Raw genomic sequence first — 15,465 nt, forward strand, 5'->3', positions numbered from 1 at the left:
CAGCAGCAGCACCTGCTTCCCCTCCAGTGGCCCCAGGCGCCCAGGACACACCCCAGCACCCATGGCCCAAAGTAAGGTTTCAGCTTTGAATGGACCTGGATTTGAATCCTGGGGGTCCCTCCCTGGCCGTGTGGCGCCTGTGTGGCTCACACTGAGCATCAGGTACATGAGAAGAGTGAGAAGGCCTACAGGGATGTGAAGATTGTAAACCAGGAGGCTCCCAAGGCCTGAGCAACTCTTCCCAGATGGTCTTATCTTACAACAAGTCAGGAGGTGGGTATTTTCAGGAAGTCCAGTTTGATAGATGTGGAGCCTGAGGTGCAAAGCATTGCCGTAACCCACCCAGGGGGCACAGGGCTGGGAGGAAGAGGAGTTCTTGGGGAAGGAGAGCAGGAGGCAGGCCTGGACAAGCATGCTCCTGGTGGGTGGAGGCACAGCTGGCTGATGAAGGTGCTCTGCGAGCAGCCTCACATCTACACCAGGTGGTGTGGCTGACATTGCTTGGGGGCCAGGCCAGATCATGCCTGAAAGGCCTGAGTGTCGGGGCCTAAGTCAAGGGCGTGATACACCACGTTCATGTATCACAAGGCTCATTGTTGTTTTGGTGGTGGTGGGGTTTTTTTTTTTTTTTTTTTGAGATGGAGTCTTGTTCTGTCACCAGGGTGGAGTGCAGTGGCATGATCTCAGCTCACTGCAACCTCTGCCTCCTGGGTTCAAGCGATTCTCCTGCCTCAGCCTCCTGAGTAGTTGGGACTACAGGTGCCCACCACCACGCCCAGCTAATTTTTGTATTTTTAGTAGAGACGGGGTTTAACCATGTTGGCCAGGATGGTCTCGATCTCCTGACCTCATGATCTGCCCGCCTCAGCCTCCCAAAGTGCTGGGATTACAGGCGTGAGCCACCGTGCATGGCCTAGCGGTGGTATTTTGGGACAAGGTCTCACTCTGTCATCCGGGCTGTGCAGTGGTGGGATCTCAGCTCACTGCAGCCTCAATCTCCTGGGCTCAAACGATCCTCCCGCCTCTGGCTCCCAAGTAGCTGGGACCACAGGCACGTGCCACCATACCTGGCTAATTTTTGTAGTTTTTCTTTTTTCTTTTTCTTTTTTGGTAGAGATGAAGTTTCATTATGTTGCCCAGGCTGGTCTCAAACTTTGGGTTCAAGTGATCTGCCTGCCTTGGCCTCCCAAAGTGCTGGGATGACAGGCATAAACCACTGTGCCTGGCTAAGGCTCACTGTTAACAGGTCAATATCCCCAAATTGATCTTTTTTTTTTTTTTTTTTTTTTTAGATTAACCCCCCCCCACCCGGGCTGGAGTGCCGTGGCATGATCTTGGCTTTCTGCAACCCCCCCCCCCCGGGTTCTAGTGTTTCTCCTGCATCAACCTCCCAAGTAGCTGGGACTACGGGTGTGCACCATTGTGTCCAGCTAATTTTTGTATTTTTCTTTTTTTAGTAGAGATGGGGGTTTCACCTGTCTGGTCTTGAACTCCTGACCTCAGGTGATCCGCCCACCTTGGCCTCCCAAAGTGCTGGGATTACAGACGTGAGCCACTGTGCCCCGCCTGAATAAGAGCTTCTAAATCAAAATTTCAGCATGGCTCCTGGTCAGAACTGACCAGCTGATTTAATAAGTTGATGTAAAAATTTTACAGTCGGCCACCCCTGGGAGGGGGAGTCTCTCCCTAGTCAGTGAGGGACCAGATGCCAGAGCATTGGCAATGTACAAAGGGCTCAGCCCTGTGGCTCATGTGTGTAATCCCAGCACACTGGGAGGATGCCTTGAGCCTGGGAGATTGAGGCCAGCCTAGGTAACAGAGTGACACCACGTCTCTGCAAAAGAAGAAAATTAGAGGGCAACTGTGGTACATGCGTATAATCCCACCTACAGGCAGCACGAGACCATGTCCCCCACTAAAAAAAGGCCAAGAATGCAGGCAATATAGATAATATGGGCCCTGTGATGGGTGGCGGCCAAATAGATCAATACAGAATTGAAGACACAGAACACTTGCATTTCCAGTGTAACACACTGGCTAGGACAGTACTGTGAAGGGAGGCAGTGACAGCAGACATCTGTGCCTCATTCCTGATCTCAGGGGGAAAGCAGGAACAGGGTGGTTGCCAAGGATGGGGGGCAAGGGGCTGGGGCAGGGATAGACTTGGCTGGTGAGAAAAGGAGGATAGTTTTTGAGGGAAGGTGGGGACATACAAGCAGCAGTTCTCAAAACGTGGTGCAGGGTCCCGGCCCCCTCCCTGCCCCTGCACCTGAACACACTGCATCCCACGCCTCTCCCATGGCCACCTGCTGGGCTAACAGGCTGCATTTAGGCCCTGCCCCTGTTGGAATCATGCCCTCCTCCAGGGCTGCCTCCTCCCAAAAGCCCCCTCTGAGAGACAGCCACAGCCCCAGGCTTAGCCCCAGGCCCTGTCACTGACGTTGGGGGAGGGAGGATGAACCACCCAGACCACCTCATACCATCCTAGAGCAGAAATCCTGACGCAAAAGGAATCTCCCATGGGGGTTCAGCTGGGTCCAGGGCCCGGAAAGTGACATAAATGTGCACCTTGCATCTAAGGAGAACGCACGTGGCGGTACGAGGCCTGAGGCCCTTGGGGAGTATGTGCCCTCCAGAGCTACCCAGAGGCTGTTGGCTAAAAGTTCTATGTGACCCCCTCCTCAGATAGCCTGGTAAGCAGGTGACCTTCCAGCTGGGTCCCATGGCTCATGGACAAGGCAGGAATGGAACCAAGAGTCAGTCCTCAGTGGCTGGGCGTCGTATCCCATGCCTGTAATCCCAGCACTTTGGGAGGCTGAGGTGGGCAGATCACTTGAGGCCAGGAGTTCAAGACCAGCCTGGCCAACATGGTGAAACCCTGTCTCTACTAAAAATACAAAAATTAACTGGGCATGGTGGCATGCATTTGTAATTCCCAGCTACTTAGAAGGCTGAGGCAGGAGAATTACTTGAACCCAGGAGGCAGAGGTTACTGTGAACCAAAATCGCACTACTGCACTCCAGCCTGGGTGATACAGTGAGACCATCTCAAAAAACAAAAAAAAAAAAGTCCTCAGGCAGGGCAGGCCACCCTCTCGAGGCCCTGCCCAGACAGCCAGGGGGCCCCTTGTCCTCTCTTCAGCCCACCTTTGCAGGTGGGACCAGTTCAGCCCAAAGCCCCCGTGCCTCCGTTTTCCTGTGGGTTGAATGGGGAGAATGAGGTGTTGAGGGCCTGGCTCAGACGGAGGGGTTTCCTGAGCACGGGGGAACATGTTTCCTCAGGCCTGTGGAGGGAGGGAGGGAGGGCAGGGCGGCCTGGCTGGCCCTGGGAAGCACAGAGGAGCCTACTGGTGCCAGGGAAGAGACTGAGAAGAGAAGGGAGGCCCGTCCCTGCCTGCTTCTGTCTCAAGAAGGCTGATGCCATTTCCTCTGATGAAATCCTGTCTTCCTGCCCCCATGCCCCACGGCCCCTTAGCTGGAGGGGCCACCTCACCCTGGAGAGGGTTGGCAGAGCCTCCTACGGAGGGAGCCCTGTAGGCCACCAAAGGTCCCCGCTCCAGCGACCACCCCAGGCAAAGGCCAGCAGAAACCCGTTAGAGATGGGCCCAGGACTGTGTGCGGGGTGCCCACTGTTGCTCTGAGCCTTCACTTCCTTCTGTGTCCAAGGAAGCTTCTGGATCAGCCAAGGGCTCAGGTGTGTGGAGGGAATGACCTGAGGTGCTGTATGAAGGGATGGCCTCCTGTCCTGCACTCAGAAGTTGAGGCCCAGAGATTGTGCCCTTCAGCCAGGCCCAGACATCTGGGTAGAGGGAGCTCCAGTCCTGGAACTGCCACTGCAAGTCACGTGGCCTGGGGCAGGCCTTCTTGGAGCCCTGTCTCTGCCTGTGTAGGATGGGGAGGTCAGAGGGGAGCCTGCAGATCCAGTCTCACGTCTAGTGGGTGAAGGGGTGGCCTCCAGAAGAACCAGTCTGTGTAGGGGACCATCAGCCCCCTCACCCCTTGAGCAAGGTCGTGGTCCCTGCACCAAGGGAGCGGGCCTGGGATGGGAAGAGGCCAGCTGGGCCCTGGTGGTGCCTGGGGACTGCATGGGAGTCCCTGCCGGGGAGGGAGAGGGACAGAGGACAAGCTGGGGACTCTGGTGCTTGGGCTGGGTGGGGTCTGAGAGCCTGTGACCTCCACCAGCTTCCTCCTCCTAGTCCTCCCTGAGGACTGAATCTGGGACACAGAAGGGCAGAGATTCAGGCCTGCCTTTCCTCTGCCTGAAAGAGCCTGTGCTGACCCTGGGCAGAGAAGGATGAGAAGTGAGGCTGAGTGAGGTGGGGCTGCAGGGATCCAGGTGGGAGGGGCCCAGCCAACCAAGGTCAGGCCCCGTCCCTCAGCAGGAGGATGGGCACTGGGGCCCTTGGGCAGGGCTGACTTGACACTGACCACAAGGGAGGCCCTTTTGCAATAAGGGAAAAGAAGCCAGATGGATAAAGGAAGTGCTGGTCACCCTGGAGGCGCACGGGTTTGGGGAAGGTTCCCGGCCCCCACAGCCCTCTGCGGAGCCTGAGCCCGGCTCCCCCCACTCACCTCAACCCCCAGGCAGCCCCTCCACGGGGCCCCTCTCCTGCCTGGACGGCTCTGCTGGTCTCCCCATCCCCTGGAGGAGAGCAAGGCCATGGGCCGGCCCCTGCTGCTGCCCCTGCTGCCCCTGCTGCTGCCGCCAGCATTTCTGCAGCCTGGTGAGTGCCCAGGACCGCCCAGATGTGGGCTCTGCCCAAACCACAGGAGGGGCCAACCCGAGACAAAGGTGGGACATCTTGGGGAGGGCCCAGGCTCCCACTACCAGGAAACAAGGGCGGGTGCCACAGGGGCAGGTGCCCCCATCCTCTCTCTCCCATGCCTGAAGAGTGGGAGACCCAGGCCAGAAGTCAGTCCGGCCACCTGTCACACGACTGCCTGTGGATGAAGGTGCGGGAGGGTCTAGGGTCACCCTCTTTGTGTCTGGCAGTGGCTTCAAGGTCTCTCCCACACTCTCTCCCTCCCACCTGTAGGTGGCTCCGCGGGATCCGGTCCAAGCGGCCCTATGGGGGTCACTCAACCAAAACACCTCTCAGCCCCTATGGGTGGCTCCGTGGAAATTCCCTTCTCCTTCTATCACCCCTGGGAGTTAGCCACAGCTCCCAACATGCAAATATCTTGGAGACGGGGCCACTTCCACGGGCAGTTCTTCTACAGAACAAGGCCAGCTTTCATTCACAAGGATTACTCGAACCGGCTCTTTCTGAACTGGACAGAGGGTCAGGACCACGGGCTCCTCAGGATCTCGAACCTGCGGAAGGAGGACCAGTCTGTGTATTTCTGCCGAGTCCAGCTGGACACACGGAGATCAGGGAGGCAGCAGTGGCAGTCCATCAACGGGACCAAACTCACCATAACCCAGGGTAAGTCCAGCTGCCCTGGCACGTGCCCTGCCCACTGCAGTCAGGGTTTTTGGTGACTGGTGATGTCTTCACATTTAAACCCAGTTGTCTGGATTGAGAGCTGTTAGCATTTCACCTTGCTACCCCTTCCCTGTGTGGGCTTCTGAGAGCGGCTTGCTCGTCCTGAATGTCCCCCAATCTAGAAAGCAGCACACCATGCCTTGCACCCTGATGGCCTGTACCCCCAGAAGAGGGTCTGCTCATTCCTCATCTCTCCCCAGCTGTCATGACCACCACCACCTGGAGGGCCAGCAGCCCGACCACCACCTGGTGGCCCAACAGTGCAACCACCACAGCTGGACTCAGGGTCACAGAAGGCAAAGGGCACGCAGAATCATGGCACCTAAGTCTGGACACTGCTGTCAGTGTGGCATTGGCTGCTGCTGTGCTCAAAACTGTCGCTTTGGGACTGCTGTGCCTCCTCAGGTGGAGAAGAAGGAAAGGTAAGTGCCCAGGACATGCTGTCTCCTCAAGCCTCCAAGCTGGGGTTTCTCAGAGCCCACCTGCAGCTAAGGGATTTCAGAAATATGCAGACCCTGCTGGCTCCCCTCAAGCCCACTGAGGCCAACTCCGTGGCCTGTGCTGGGGTATCTGCATCTCGGGGGCTCCTGCAAGTGAGGTGGTGCAGGGTCATGTGTGAGAACCCCCAGCCTGGGTGCAGTGGCTCACACCTGTAATCCCAGCACTTTGGGAGGCCAAGGGCGGGTGGATCATGAGGTCAAGAGATTGAGACCATCTTGCCCAACATGGTAACAACCCCATCTCTACTAAAAATACAAAAATTAGCTGGGCATGGTGGCGCACGCTTGTAGGACCAGCTACTCAGGAGGCTGAGGCAGGAGAATCGCTCGAACCCTAGAGGCAGAGGTTGCAGTGAGTCAAGATCGCATCACTGCACTCCAGCCTGGTGACAGAACAAGACTCCATCTCAAAAAAAAAAAAGAAAGAAAAGAGAGCCCCCAGTCCTCTCTACACAGCTGGATCCCCCCAGCTACTTCTCTCTCAAGTCATCAATCATCCACCCTCCCCTGAAGGTTCCTGGGGAGGGGAGGGTCTGCCCTGGGAAAAGGACAGAGAGAGGAGAAGGGACCAGAATTGGGCTGAGCTCAGCAGGCACTGGCTGACTGCCCACCTGCCACGGCCTGGCTTGAAACTGGAGAAGCAAAGTCGATAAAGCATAGGCTCTGTTCTCAGGGAACTGGGGGTGTGGAGTTGTCAGTTGCCTCAAGGACTAATTGCTTCATTGAGAAAGAGCTATGGTATCACTAAACAAGGGTAGGAGGAGAGAGAGGTAATCAGGGAGGACTTCCCAGAGGAGGTGACATCTGCAGATGTCTCAAAGAAGAAAAGAATTAGCTTGGCAAGAGGTGAGGGTGGTGTAGAGGTCACTCACTTTCCTTGCGGGTGGAGGAAACCATTCCAGGAGCTGTAGGAAGCTTGATGCTGGTGGTGGAGGCAGGAGAGGAGAGGGGACGACCTTGGAAATCACATCCAATAGCCTCTGATCCCAGAGGCAGCGTGAGGCAGCAAAGGGCGACCTCAGCTCCCCATGGGAGACCTCAGTCTGTGGAGCAGCGGGCAGAGGTGGGCCAGGCTGGGTCAGTGCAGTGCAGGGGTGAGGCGGAGAGAGGGAAAGGGCCAGATCCTAGAAAATATTAAGTAATAAAAACCAATGAGATTGATTGATTGCTGTAGGGGCGAGGGAGCAGGAAGAAGCATCCGTTTCCACTTGGGTGCATGGGGCTGTGATGAAACCATCAAGTACAGTAGACAATAGAGGAGGAGACTATGTTTGGAGGGGAACGATGCCTCGTTTAGTTTGGAATCTTTTTTGTTTTTGTTTTTGTTTTTGTTTTTTTTGGTCTTGTTTTGTTTTGTTTTTTTGTTTGTTTTTTGAGATGGAGTTTTGTTCTGTTGCCCAGACTGGAGTGCTCAGCTTACTGCAAGCTCCGCCTCCTGGGTTCACGCCATTCTCCTGCCTCAGCCTCCTGAGTAGCTGGGACTACAGGCGCCTGCCACCACGCCTGGCTACTTTTTTGTAATTTTAGTAGAGACGGGGTTTCACTGTGTTAGCCAGGATGGTCTCGATCTCCTGACCTCGTGATCCGCCCAACTCAGCCTCCCAAAGTGCTGGGATTACAGGCTTGAGCCACCTCACCCAGCCAGTTTGGAATCTGTTATACTGGAGATCCATGTGTGGCATCTCAGCAGAGTTGTCCTTTGGAAACTTGGATGTACACATTCCCAGTTCAAAAGAGAGGACAAGGCTCCAGGCATCAATGAGTTCTACCTCAATATCCTCCAAACCTGACAGTAAGTTACCATCAAGAAAGTCTTCAGGCCAGGCACAGTGGCTGACGCCTGTGATCCCAGCACTTTGGAGGCCGAGGCGGGTGGATCACCTGAAGTCAGGCGTTCAAGACCAGCCTGGCCAAAATGGTGAAACCCCGTCTCAATTAAAAACACAAAAAATTAGCTGGGCATGGTGGCGGACACCTGTAGTCCCAGCTACTCAGGAAGCTGAGGCAGGAGAATTGCTTGAACCTGGGAGGCGGAGGCTGCAGTAAGCCGAGATGGTGACACTGCTCTCCAGTCAGGGTGACAAAGCGAGATTCCATCTATAAAAAGAAAAAAAAGTCTTCAGTGAAAGGAGATTCGCCCTACCAGCTAGGAAAGCACAGAGGGGAGGAGCTTGGGGTCGGGGCTGCCTGCAGCCAGATTCTGGCCTCATACCCTCGCCAGGGAACAGGCTCGCAGGTACAAAGGCTGTGTGCCTCAACTTCCTCATGGAAGCACGTGAGATTATTTTATAACCATAGAGTGGAGACGGTCTCAGTATGACCAAACCCAGGAGCCATGTATTAAAATGTTGACAAATTTAACTATATAAAAAATGTTTTGCCGGGTGCAGTGGCTCACACCTGTGATTCCAGCAGAAAATCAGGAGATCAGGAGATCACAGAAGGTCCAGGAGCTAGTGAGAGAGCAGGAATGGAGAGCAGAGGGGCCGGCAGGAAGCTTGGAGAATCTGCAAAATAGTAGATTACAAAGGAACAAGAGTCAATGAGGTTCAACAAGAGGTAGGGCGGGATAATGACCAAAGACAGAGGGAACACTTCCAGGTTCGTTCTGTGAGGTCAGCAACACCATGACCTGAGAGCCAGATAAAGACCCTGCAAGAAAAACAACACACAAAATACAGATGAAAAGGCCGGTGAATATTGATGGAAAAATCTTCAGCAAAATTCTAGCAAACCAGCTTTGACAGCACGTTAAAAGGATTGTATACCATGACCAAGTTGGAGTTAGTCCTGGAATGCAGGTATCACCCAAGACAGGAAAAGTAATCAATGTAATGCACCCCATTAACAGAAAGAAGGACAAAACCCATATGATCATCTCAACTGCTGCAGAAAAAACATCGGACAAGATTGAATACCCTTTCCTTTTTTTTTTTTTTGAGTTGGAACCTCACTCTGCTGCCCAGCCTGGAGTGCAGCAGTGCCATCTCGGCTCACTGCAACTTCTGCCTCCCAGGTTCAAGCGATTCTTCCGCCTTAGCCTTCTGAGGAGATGGGATTATAGGCGTGCACCACTATGCCCGGCTAATTTTTTATTTTTGGAAGAAACGTGGTTTTACTATATTAGCCAGGCTGGTCTCGAACTCCTGACCTCAACTGATCAGCCCGCCTTGGCCTCCCAAAGTGCTGGGATTACAGGCTGAGCCACGGTGCCCAGCTTGAACACCCTTTCCTGGTAAAACACTCCACAAAGCAGGAAGAGAAGGAATGTACTGCAACATAATAAAGGCCAGTCATGCAAGGCCCACGGCTGAAAGTCTTTCAGTCATTTTAGGTGAAAGACTGAAATATTTGCCTCCAAGATCAGGAACAAGAGAAGGATGCCCTATCTCACTACTTCTGTTCAACACAGGATTTGAAGTCAGGCCAGGCACAGTGGCTCACACCTGTAATCTCAACACTTTTGAAAGTTGAAGTGGGTGGATTACTTGAGGCTACGAGTTTGAGACCACCCTGGCCAACATGGCAAAACCCCATCTCTACTTAAAAAAAAAAAAAGATTTGAAGTCCTAGCCAGAGCAATTAAGCAAAGAATAAAAAGGCATCTAATTTGAAAAAGAACAAGCAAAATGATCTGTTTGCAGGTGACTGATTTGTTTTTCTAAGACCACCAGAGTGGGCACAAAAGAACCAGCGAGTAGGCAAGGCTAAAAGCAAAACTGCAAATTTATTCTTTGGTCATCTAGCTTCAGGGACCGGAGCTGGGGGGGGCGGAGGTGGAGTTTCTAATACAGTCCCGACAAGAGTGGGGGCTGAGAAAGCCCGCCCCCGGCGCATCTGCTGGGAGCGACTTTTCTAGGAGTGGAAGGGCAATAGGCGGGGCACGGGCATGTCGGGGGAGGGGGGGCCGCTCCGCAGGTTCCACCAGGTAAATCTTGGTCTCCTCGGATTGACATCACCTGGTGCATGCCTGATTAATCTGCACCTTCCCGGGCGTCAGCTGCATTCTCGCACACATGGGAAGAGTTGGTGGTGAAGAAGAACCCGGAAGTGCACCATCCTGCCTCCGTTCGTCCAAACAGTGACAAGATCTCATATGTAGAAAATCCTAAGTATTGCACAAAAATACCTGTTGAACGAATGAATTCAGCAAAGTTCCAGGAAACCAATTTAACATACAAGCAAAAAGGTACTGCATTTCTGTGCACTAACCATAAACAATCTGAAAAGAAAATTAAGAAAACAATTCCATTTACAATAATGTCAAAAAATAAAGTAAGATCTTTGGAATAAACCGAACCAGGGAAATGAAAGACTTGTACACTGAAACTGCAAAACATTTCTGAACAAATGAAAAGAAGACACAAATAAGTGGATGACATTCTTGTTCGTGGAATGGAAGAATTAATATTGTCAAGGTGTCCATGCCACCAACAACAATCTCCAGATCCAATGCAAATCCTATGAAAACCCCAATGGCTTTTTTTTTTTTTTTTTTTTTTTTTTTTTTTTTGCTCAAACAGAAAATTCATCCAGAAATTCAAATGGAATCTGAAAGCACTACCACAAACCAAAATAATCTTTAGAAAGGTGAACACAGTTAGAGCTCTGACACGCATTCCCTGATTTCAGAATATATTAAAAACTATGGTAATCAAAATAATGTGGTACTGAAATAAAGACATAAATAGGCTGGGTGCAGTGGCTCACGCCTGTCATCCCAGCACTTTGGGAGGCCGAGCTGGGCGAATCACCTGAGATTGGGAGTTTGAGATCAGCCTGACCAATGTGGAGAAGCCCCATCTCTACCAAAAATAAAAAATTATCTGGGTGCGGTGTCTCATGCCTGTAATCCCAGCTACTCGGGAGACTGAGGCAGGAGAATCACTTGAACCTGGGAGGCAGAGGTTGCAGTGAGCCGAGATCACGCCATTGCATTCCAGCCTGGGCAACAAGAGTGAAACTCCACCAAAAAAAAAAAAAAAAAAAAAAAAGATGTAAATAGACCAGTGGAATAGAATACAGAGGAGCCCACAAATAAACCCTCACATAGACAGTCAAATGATCCTCCACAAGAGTGCCAAGATGGCCACTCAGCGAAGAATAGTTTCTTCAGCAAATGGTGTTGAGAAAGCTGGATACCCTCATGCAAAACATAGTGGTGCATCTCTACCTTATACCACATACAAAAAATTAACTGAAAGTGGATTAAAGACCTCAATGTAAGACCCAGAACTGCCCAATGTCTAGAAGAAAATACAGGAGAGGCTGGGCGCGGTGGCTCACGCCTGTAATCCCAGCACTTTGGGAGGCCGAGGCGGGTGGATCACAAGGTCAGGAGATCGAGACCACGGTGAAACCCCGTCTCTACTAAAAATACAAAAAATTAGCCGGGCGCAGTGGCGGGCGCCTGTAGTCCCAGCTACTCAGGAGGCTAAGGCAGGAGAATGGCGTGAACCCAGGAGGCGGAGCTTGCAGTGAGCCGAGATTGCGCCACTGCACTCCAGCCAGGGGGCAGAGCGAGACTCCGTCTCAAAAAAAAAAAAAAAAAAGAAAATACAGGAGAAAACATAGGGTAATGAGACAAGATGGTGGGTCCTTGCACCATTACCCCCAGACCCACGGTTTGTATTCCACAGGGGAAGGATGGTTAGTATTCCATAGTTGAAGTATGATCATATCAAGGTTGTTTGATTCCAGGGCAGGATTTATGATATGTACCTGCTCTTACACAAGGAATGATAGATCAACTGGAAATCTTAGAGGCCTTTCCAAAACTGGAGTTAATCAGAAGCTGCCATGGCAGATTAGCCTCCAAGATGGAGTTGCCTTAGCCTCCGCAATATTAAAAGTAGAACTACCATATGATCCAACAATCTCACTTCTGGGCATATATTCAACAAATTGAAAGCAGGGTCAGGAAGAGGGGTTTGCATACCGATGTTTGTAGTAGCATTACTCAAAATACCCCAAATGTAGAATCAACTGAAATGTCCATCAGACAAAATATGATGTCTGTAGTCCCAGCTACTCGGGAAGCTGAGGTTGGGAGAATGACCTGAGCCCAGGAGGTTGAGGGTGTAGTGAGCTATGATTGTGTCACTGCACTCCATCCTGGGTGACAGAGTAAGAGCCTGTCTATTAAAAAAAAAAAAAAAAAGTACTGAAAAAAGAATATTATTAAACCTTTTTTATTTAGTTATTTACTTTGAGACAAAGTCCTGCTTTGTCACCCAGGCTGGAGTGCAGCAGTGCAATCTTAGTTCAGTGCAATCTCAGTACACTGCAACATCCACCTCCCAGGTTCAAGCAATTCTCTTGGCTCAGCCTCCCGAGTAACTGGGATCACAGGTGTGTGCCACCACGCCCAGCTACTTCTTGCATTTTTAGTAGAGACGGGGTTTCACCATGTTGGCCAGGCTGGTCTCGAACTCCTGACCTTAGGGGATCCACCCACCTCGCCTCCCAAAGTGCTAGGATTATAGGTGTGAGCCACTGTGCCTGGCCTCAACCTTTAAAGGGAAGGAAATTCTTACACATGCTCTAGTATAAATAAGCCTTGAAGACATTCTGCTAAGCGAAATAAGCTAGTTAAAAAAAGATAAATAATGTCTGATTCCATTTATATGAGTATCTAGAGTAGCCAGATTCCTAGAAACAGGAAGCAGAAAGGTGGTTGTCAGGGGCATGGAGGAGATGGGAATGGAGAGTTAACATTTGAAGAACATAGAGTTTCAGTTTTACTGGCCCAGTGTGGTGGCTCACGCCTGTGAGGGACATGCCTTGGAAGGCCGAGGTGGGTGGATCACTTGAGGTCTGGAGTTCAAGTCCAGCCTGGCCAACATGGCGAAACCCTGTCTCTACTAAAAATACAAAAAATTAGCTGGGTATAGTGCGGGCACCTGTAATCCCATCTACTCAGGAGCCTGAGGCAGGAGAATCACTGGAACCCAGGAGATGGAGGTTGCAGTGAGCTGAGATCACGTCACTGCATAGCAGCCTGGGTGACAGAGCAAGACTCCGTCTCAAAAAAAAAAAAAAAAAGGAAAAGAGGACTTTTGAGTTGCAGTTTCGCAAGGTGAAAATGTTCTGGAGATCTGTCTCACAACCACGTGAATACACTTAACACTGCCAAACCGTACACTAAGCAATGGTTAGGATGGTAAATTATAGGTGTTTTTTTTTTTTGAGACAGTCTCACTTTGTCACCCAGGCTGGAGTGCAGTGGCGCAATCTTGGCTCACTACAACCTCCACCTCCCGGGGTCAAGCAATTCTCCTACCTCAGCCTCCTGACTAGCTGGGACTACAGGCACACATCACCACACCCGGCTAATTTTTGTAATTTTAGTGGAGATAGGTTTTCACCATATTGTCCAGGCTGATCTCAAACTCCTGGCCTCAGGTGATCTGTCCACCTTGGCCTCCCAATCCTGGGATTATCACCACCGTGAGCCACAGCACCCGGCCTAGGTGTTACGCTGGAAAGAGTAAAAGTTGCAACATGAAAATGATACTAGCAGTTAATATTTCAGAGTTCCCAGTCCCAACATTAAAAAACAAAAAACCGGTAGAAGTGGAAGGGAAGGCCCCCGGAGTGAGGGGTGCCGTGAGGCCTGGGTTGAGAGGGTGTCTCTGTGGACGCTGAACCCTCCCGAGAGGAGGCTGGATGGTGGAGGGGATGTCTGTGGACCAGGGGCCCAGTGCTTGGGAAGTGCTGCAAGGATGCCAGGGGGACAAGAGGGGCAGGGCACAGTGGAATAGGCAGCAGAAGATTCAGGGTGAGACCAGACAGAGGGGAGGGGGTCCTAGTGGTGGCAACAGAACTTGAACAGCTGCAAACATGAGTCCCAAGCATGAGGCTCCCAAAGCTGGAGGGCAGACCCAGCTGCCACCCAGAAGGAAACCACAGGCACAGTCTCCCTGAGGACTTGGAGGGAGAGGTTGGGGTGCATATGTCAAGGGAAGGGAAGGGAGGGAAGAGAGAGGTGGGTGAGGGCTCAGCGGTGGAGGGAGCCAGGTTGGGAGTGAGTGGAGAGCTCAAGAGTGAAGGAAGCCAACAGAGGGTATCAAGGTTGGGGGGTGCTGGTTTCAGGAGATGATGTGGTGGACAACAGGGAGGACAGGTTGGGGGGTTGCCTCAGGGTGCCGGCTGAGTCCCAGGCCCTTCCTGATGGGTTTGCATGGAGCTGCTCTGCTGCTCTGGTCCCTCTAAGAAGGGCCTCAGCCTAGGGCGCAGCAGAGAAGGTGGGATGGAGACTGCCACCACCCAGATGCCACCCTGACTCACTGTTGGTCCCCCTACAGGTCAGCAGCAGACTAAAGCCACAACCCCAGCCAGGTGAGTGCTGGGCCTCCCTAAGGGGATGGGGGGTGCAGGTGCGGGCAGGGGGCTGGTTTGGAAGTCAGGGAGTGTGCTGCTAAGAACCCCACAAGCCCAGCCTGTCACAAATTCTCCTGAGTTTTTGCCACCACCCACTTAAATCTGATCTCTGAAGCAATTGCCTCGCTTGCCTCACTGTAATAATCCTGGCCCTGCATCTAAAAACACTTCCCCTCCTGCAGATAGCAGGGCGCCAAGCAGTGACTCCCGACCAACAGGGTGCGGGGAGAAGGGATGTGTATTAGCCCCAGAGGACGTGCTGTGAGACCCGCTTGTGAGTACTCTACACTGGTTCCCCATTGGCAAGATACATGGAGAGCATCCTGAGGACCTAAAAAAGGCAGAGCCGCAAGGCAGAAGGAGCCTGGGTCCCTGAATCACCAACTGGAGGAGAAATACCTACAACAGCCTTCATCCAGGAGCATCTACTCTGCAGTGACACAGGAATTGAGGTCTGAACTCCACTGAATTAAACCACTGGCATTCGGGGGCTGTTCATTATAGCAGTGCTGAGAGTTCCTTTATCTTCCCCAAGGTTGGAAAATTACAATTTATTTTGCTTACCGTATACCCCTTTTCTCCTCGTCCACATTTTCCAATCTGGAAGACACGGTGGCTGTCTTCTCCTATGGCAGGGGTTTTGGGGAATAAACAGTGTGAAACGCTGCTGACACTTCCCTGTGCATCTCCCACATGGCTGCCAAGTGCCCCTTCCTGCTCTGCAGTACCTGCGTCCAGTCGTGGTGCAGGGAGTATCCCCTCTAGTAACAGATGACGCTCACAGATTTAAGGCAGTTGGAAGCAAGTTTAAGAAGCGAAATCTTTTTTTTTTTTGAGACAGAGCCTTACTCTGTCATTACCCAGGCTGGAGTGCAGTGGCGCAATCTCAGCTCACTGCAACTTCTGCCTCCTGGGTTCAAGCCATTCTCGTGCCTCAGCTTCCCAAGTAGTTGGGATTACAGGCATGCACCCCCACACTCAGCTAATGTTTGTATTTTTTAGTGGTACTGGGGTTTTGCCAAGTTGTCTAGGCTGGTCTCAAACTCCTGGGCTCAAGCAATCCTCCAGCCTCAGTTTCCCAAATAGCTGCAATTACA

At 52.1% G+C, this 15,465-nt stretch overlaps 1 protein-coding gene across 2 annotated transcripts; it reads left to right on the top strand.

Annotated features, from left to right (window-relative positions):
- Positions 1–135: 135 nt before the first annotated feature.
- Positions 136–15,038, top strand: LOC111534500 (paired immunoglobulin-like type 2 receptor beta). 2 transcript variants are annotated; one of them, XM_026456649.1, is made up of 6 exons: positions 136–273; positions 4,455–4,724; positions 5,037–5,426; positions 5,687–5,908; positions 14,293–14,326; positions 14,551–15,034. In XM_026456649.1, exons 2-6 carry the CDS (start codon positions 4,661–4,663, stop codon positions 14,552–14,554), a joined length of 714 nt encoding a protein of 237 aa, XP_026312434.1. In that variant the 5' UTR covers positions 136–273; positions 4,455–4,660; the 3' UTR covers positions 14,555–15,034. The 2 variants fall into 2 exon arrangements, with proteins under 2 accessions (XP_026312434.1, XP_026312435.1); XM_026456650.2 differs by lacking the exon at positions 136–273 and having other exon boundaries at positions 4,147–4,724; positions 14,551–15,038.
- The last annotated feature ends 427 nt before the right edge of the window (positions 15,039–15,465 follow it).

The sequence above is a fragment of the Piliocolobus tephrosceles genome, chromosome 8 (assembly GCF_002776525.5).
Source record: "Piliocolobus tephrosceles isolate RC106 chromosome 8, ASM277652v3, whole genome shotgun sequence".
NCBI classification, from domain to species: Eukaryota; Metazoa; Chordata; class Mammalia; order Primates; family Cercopithecidae; genus Piliocolobus; species Piliocolobus tephrosceles.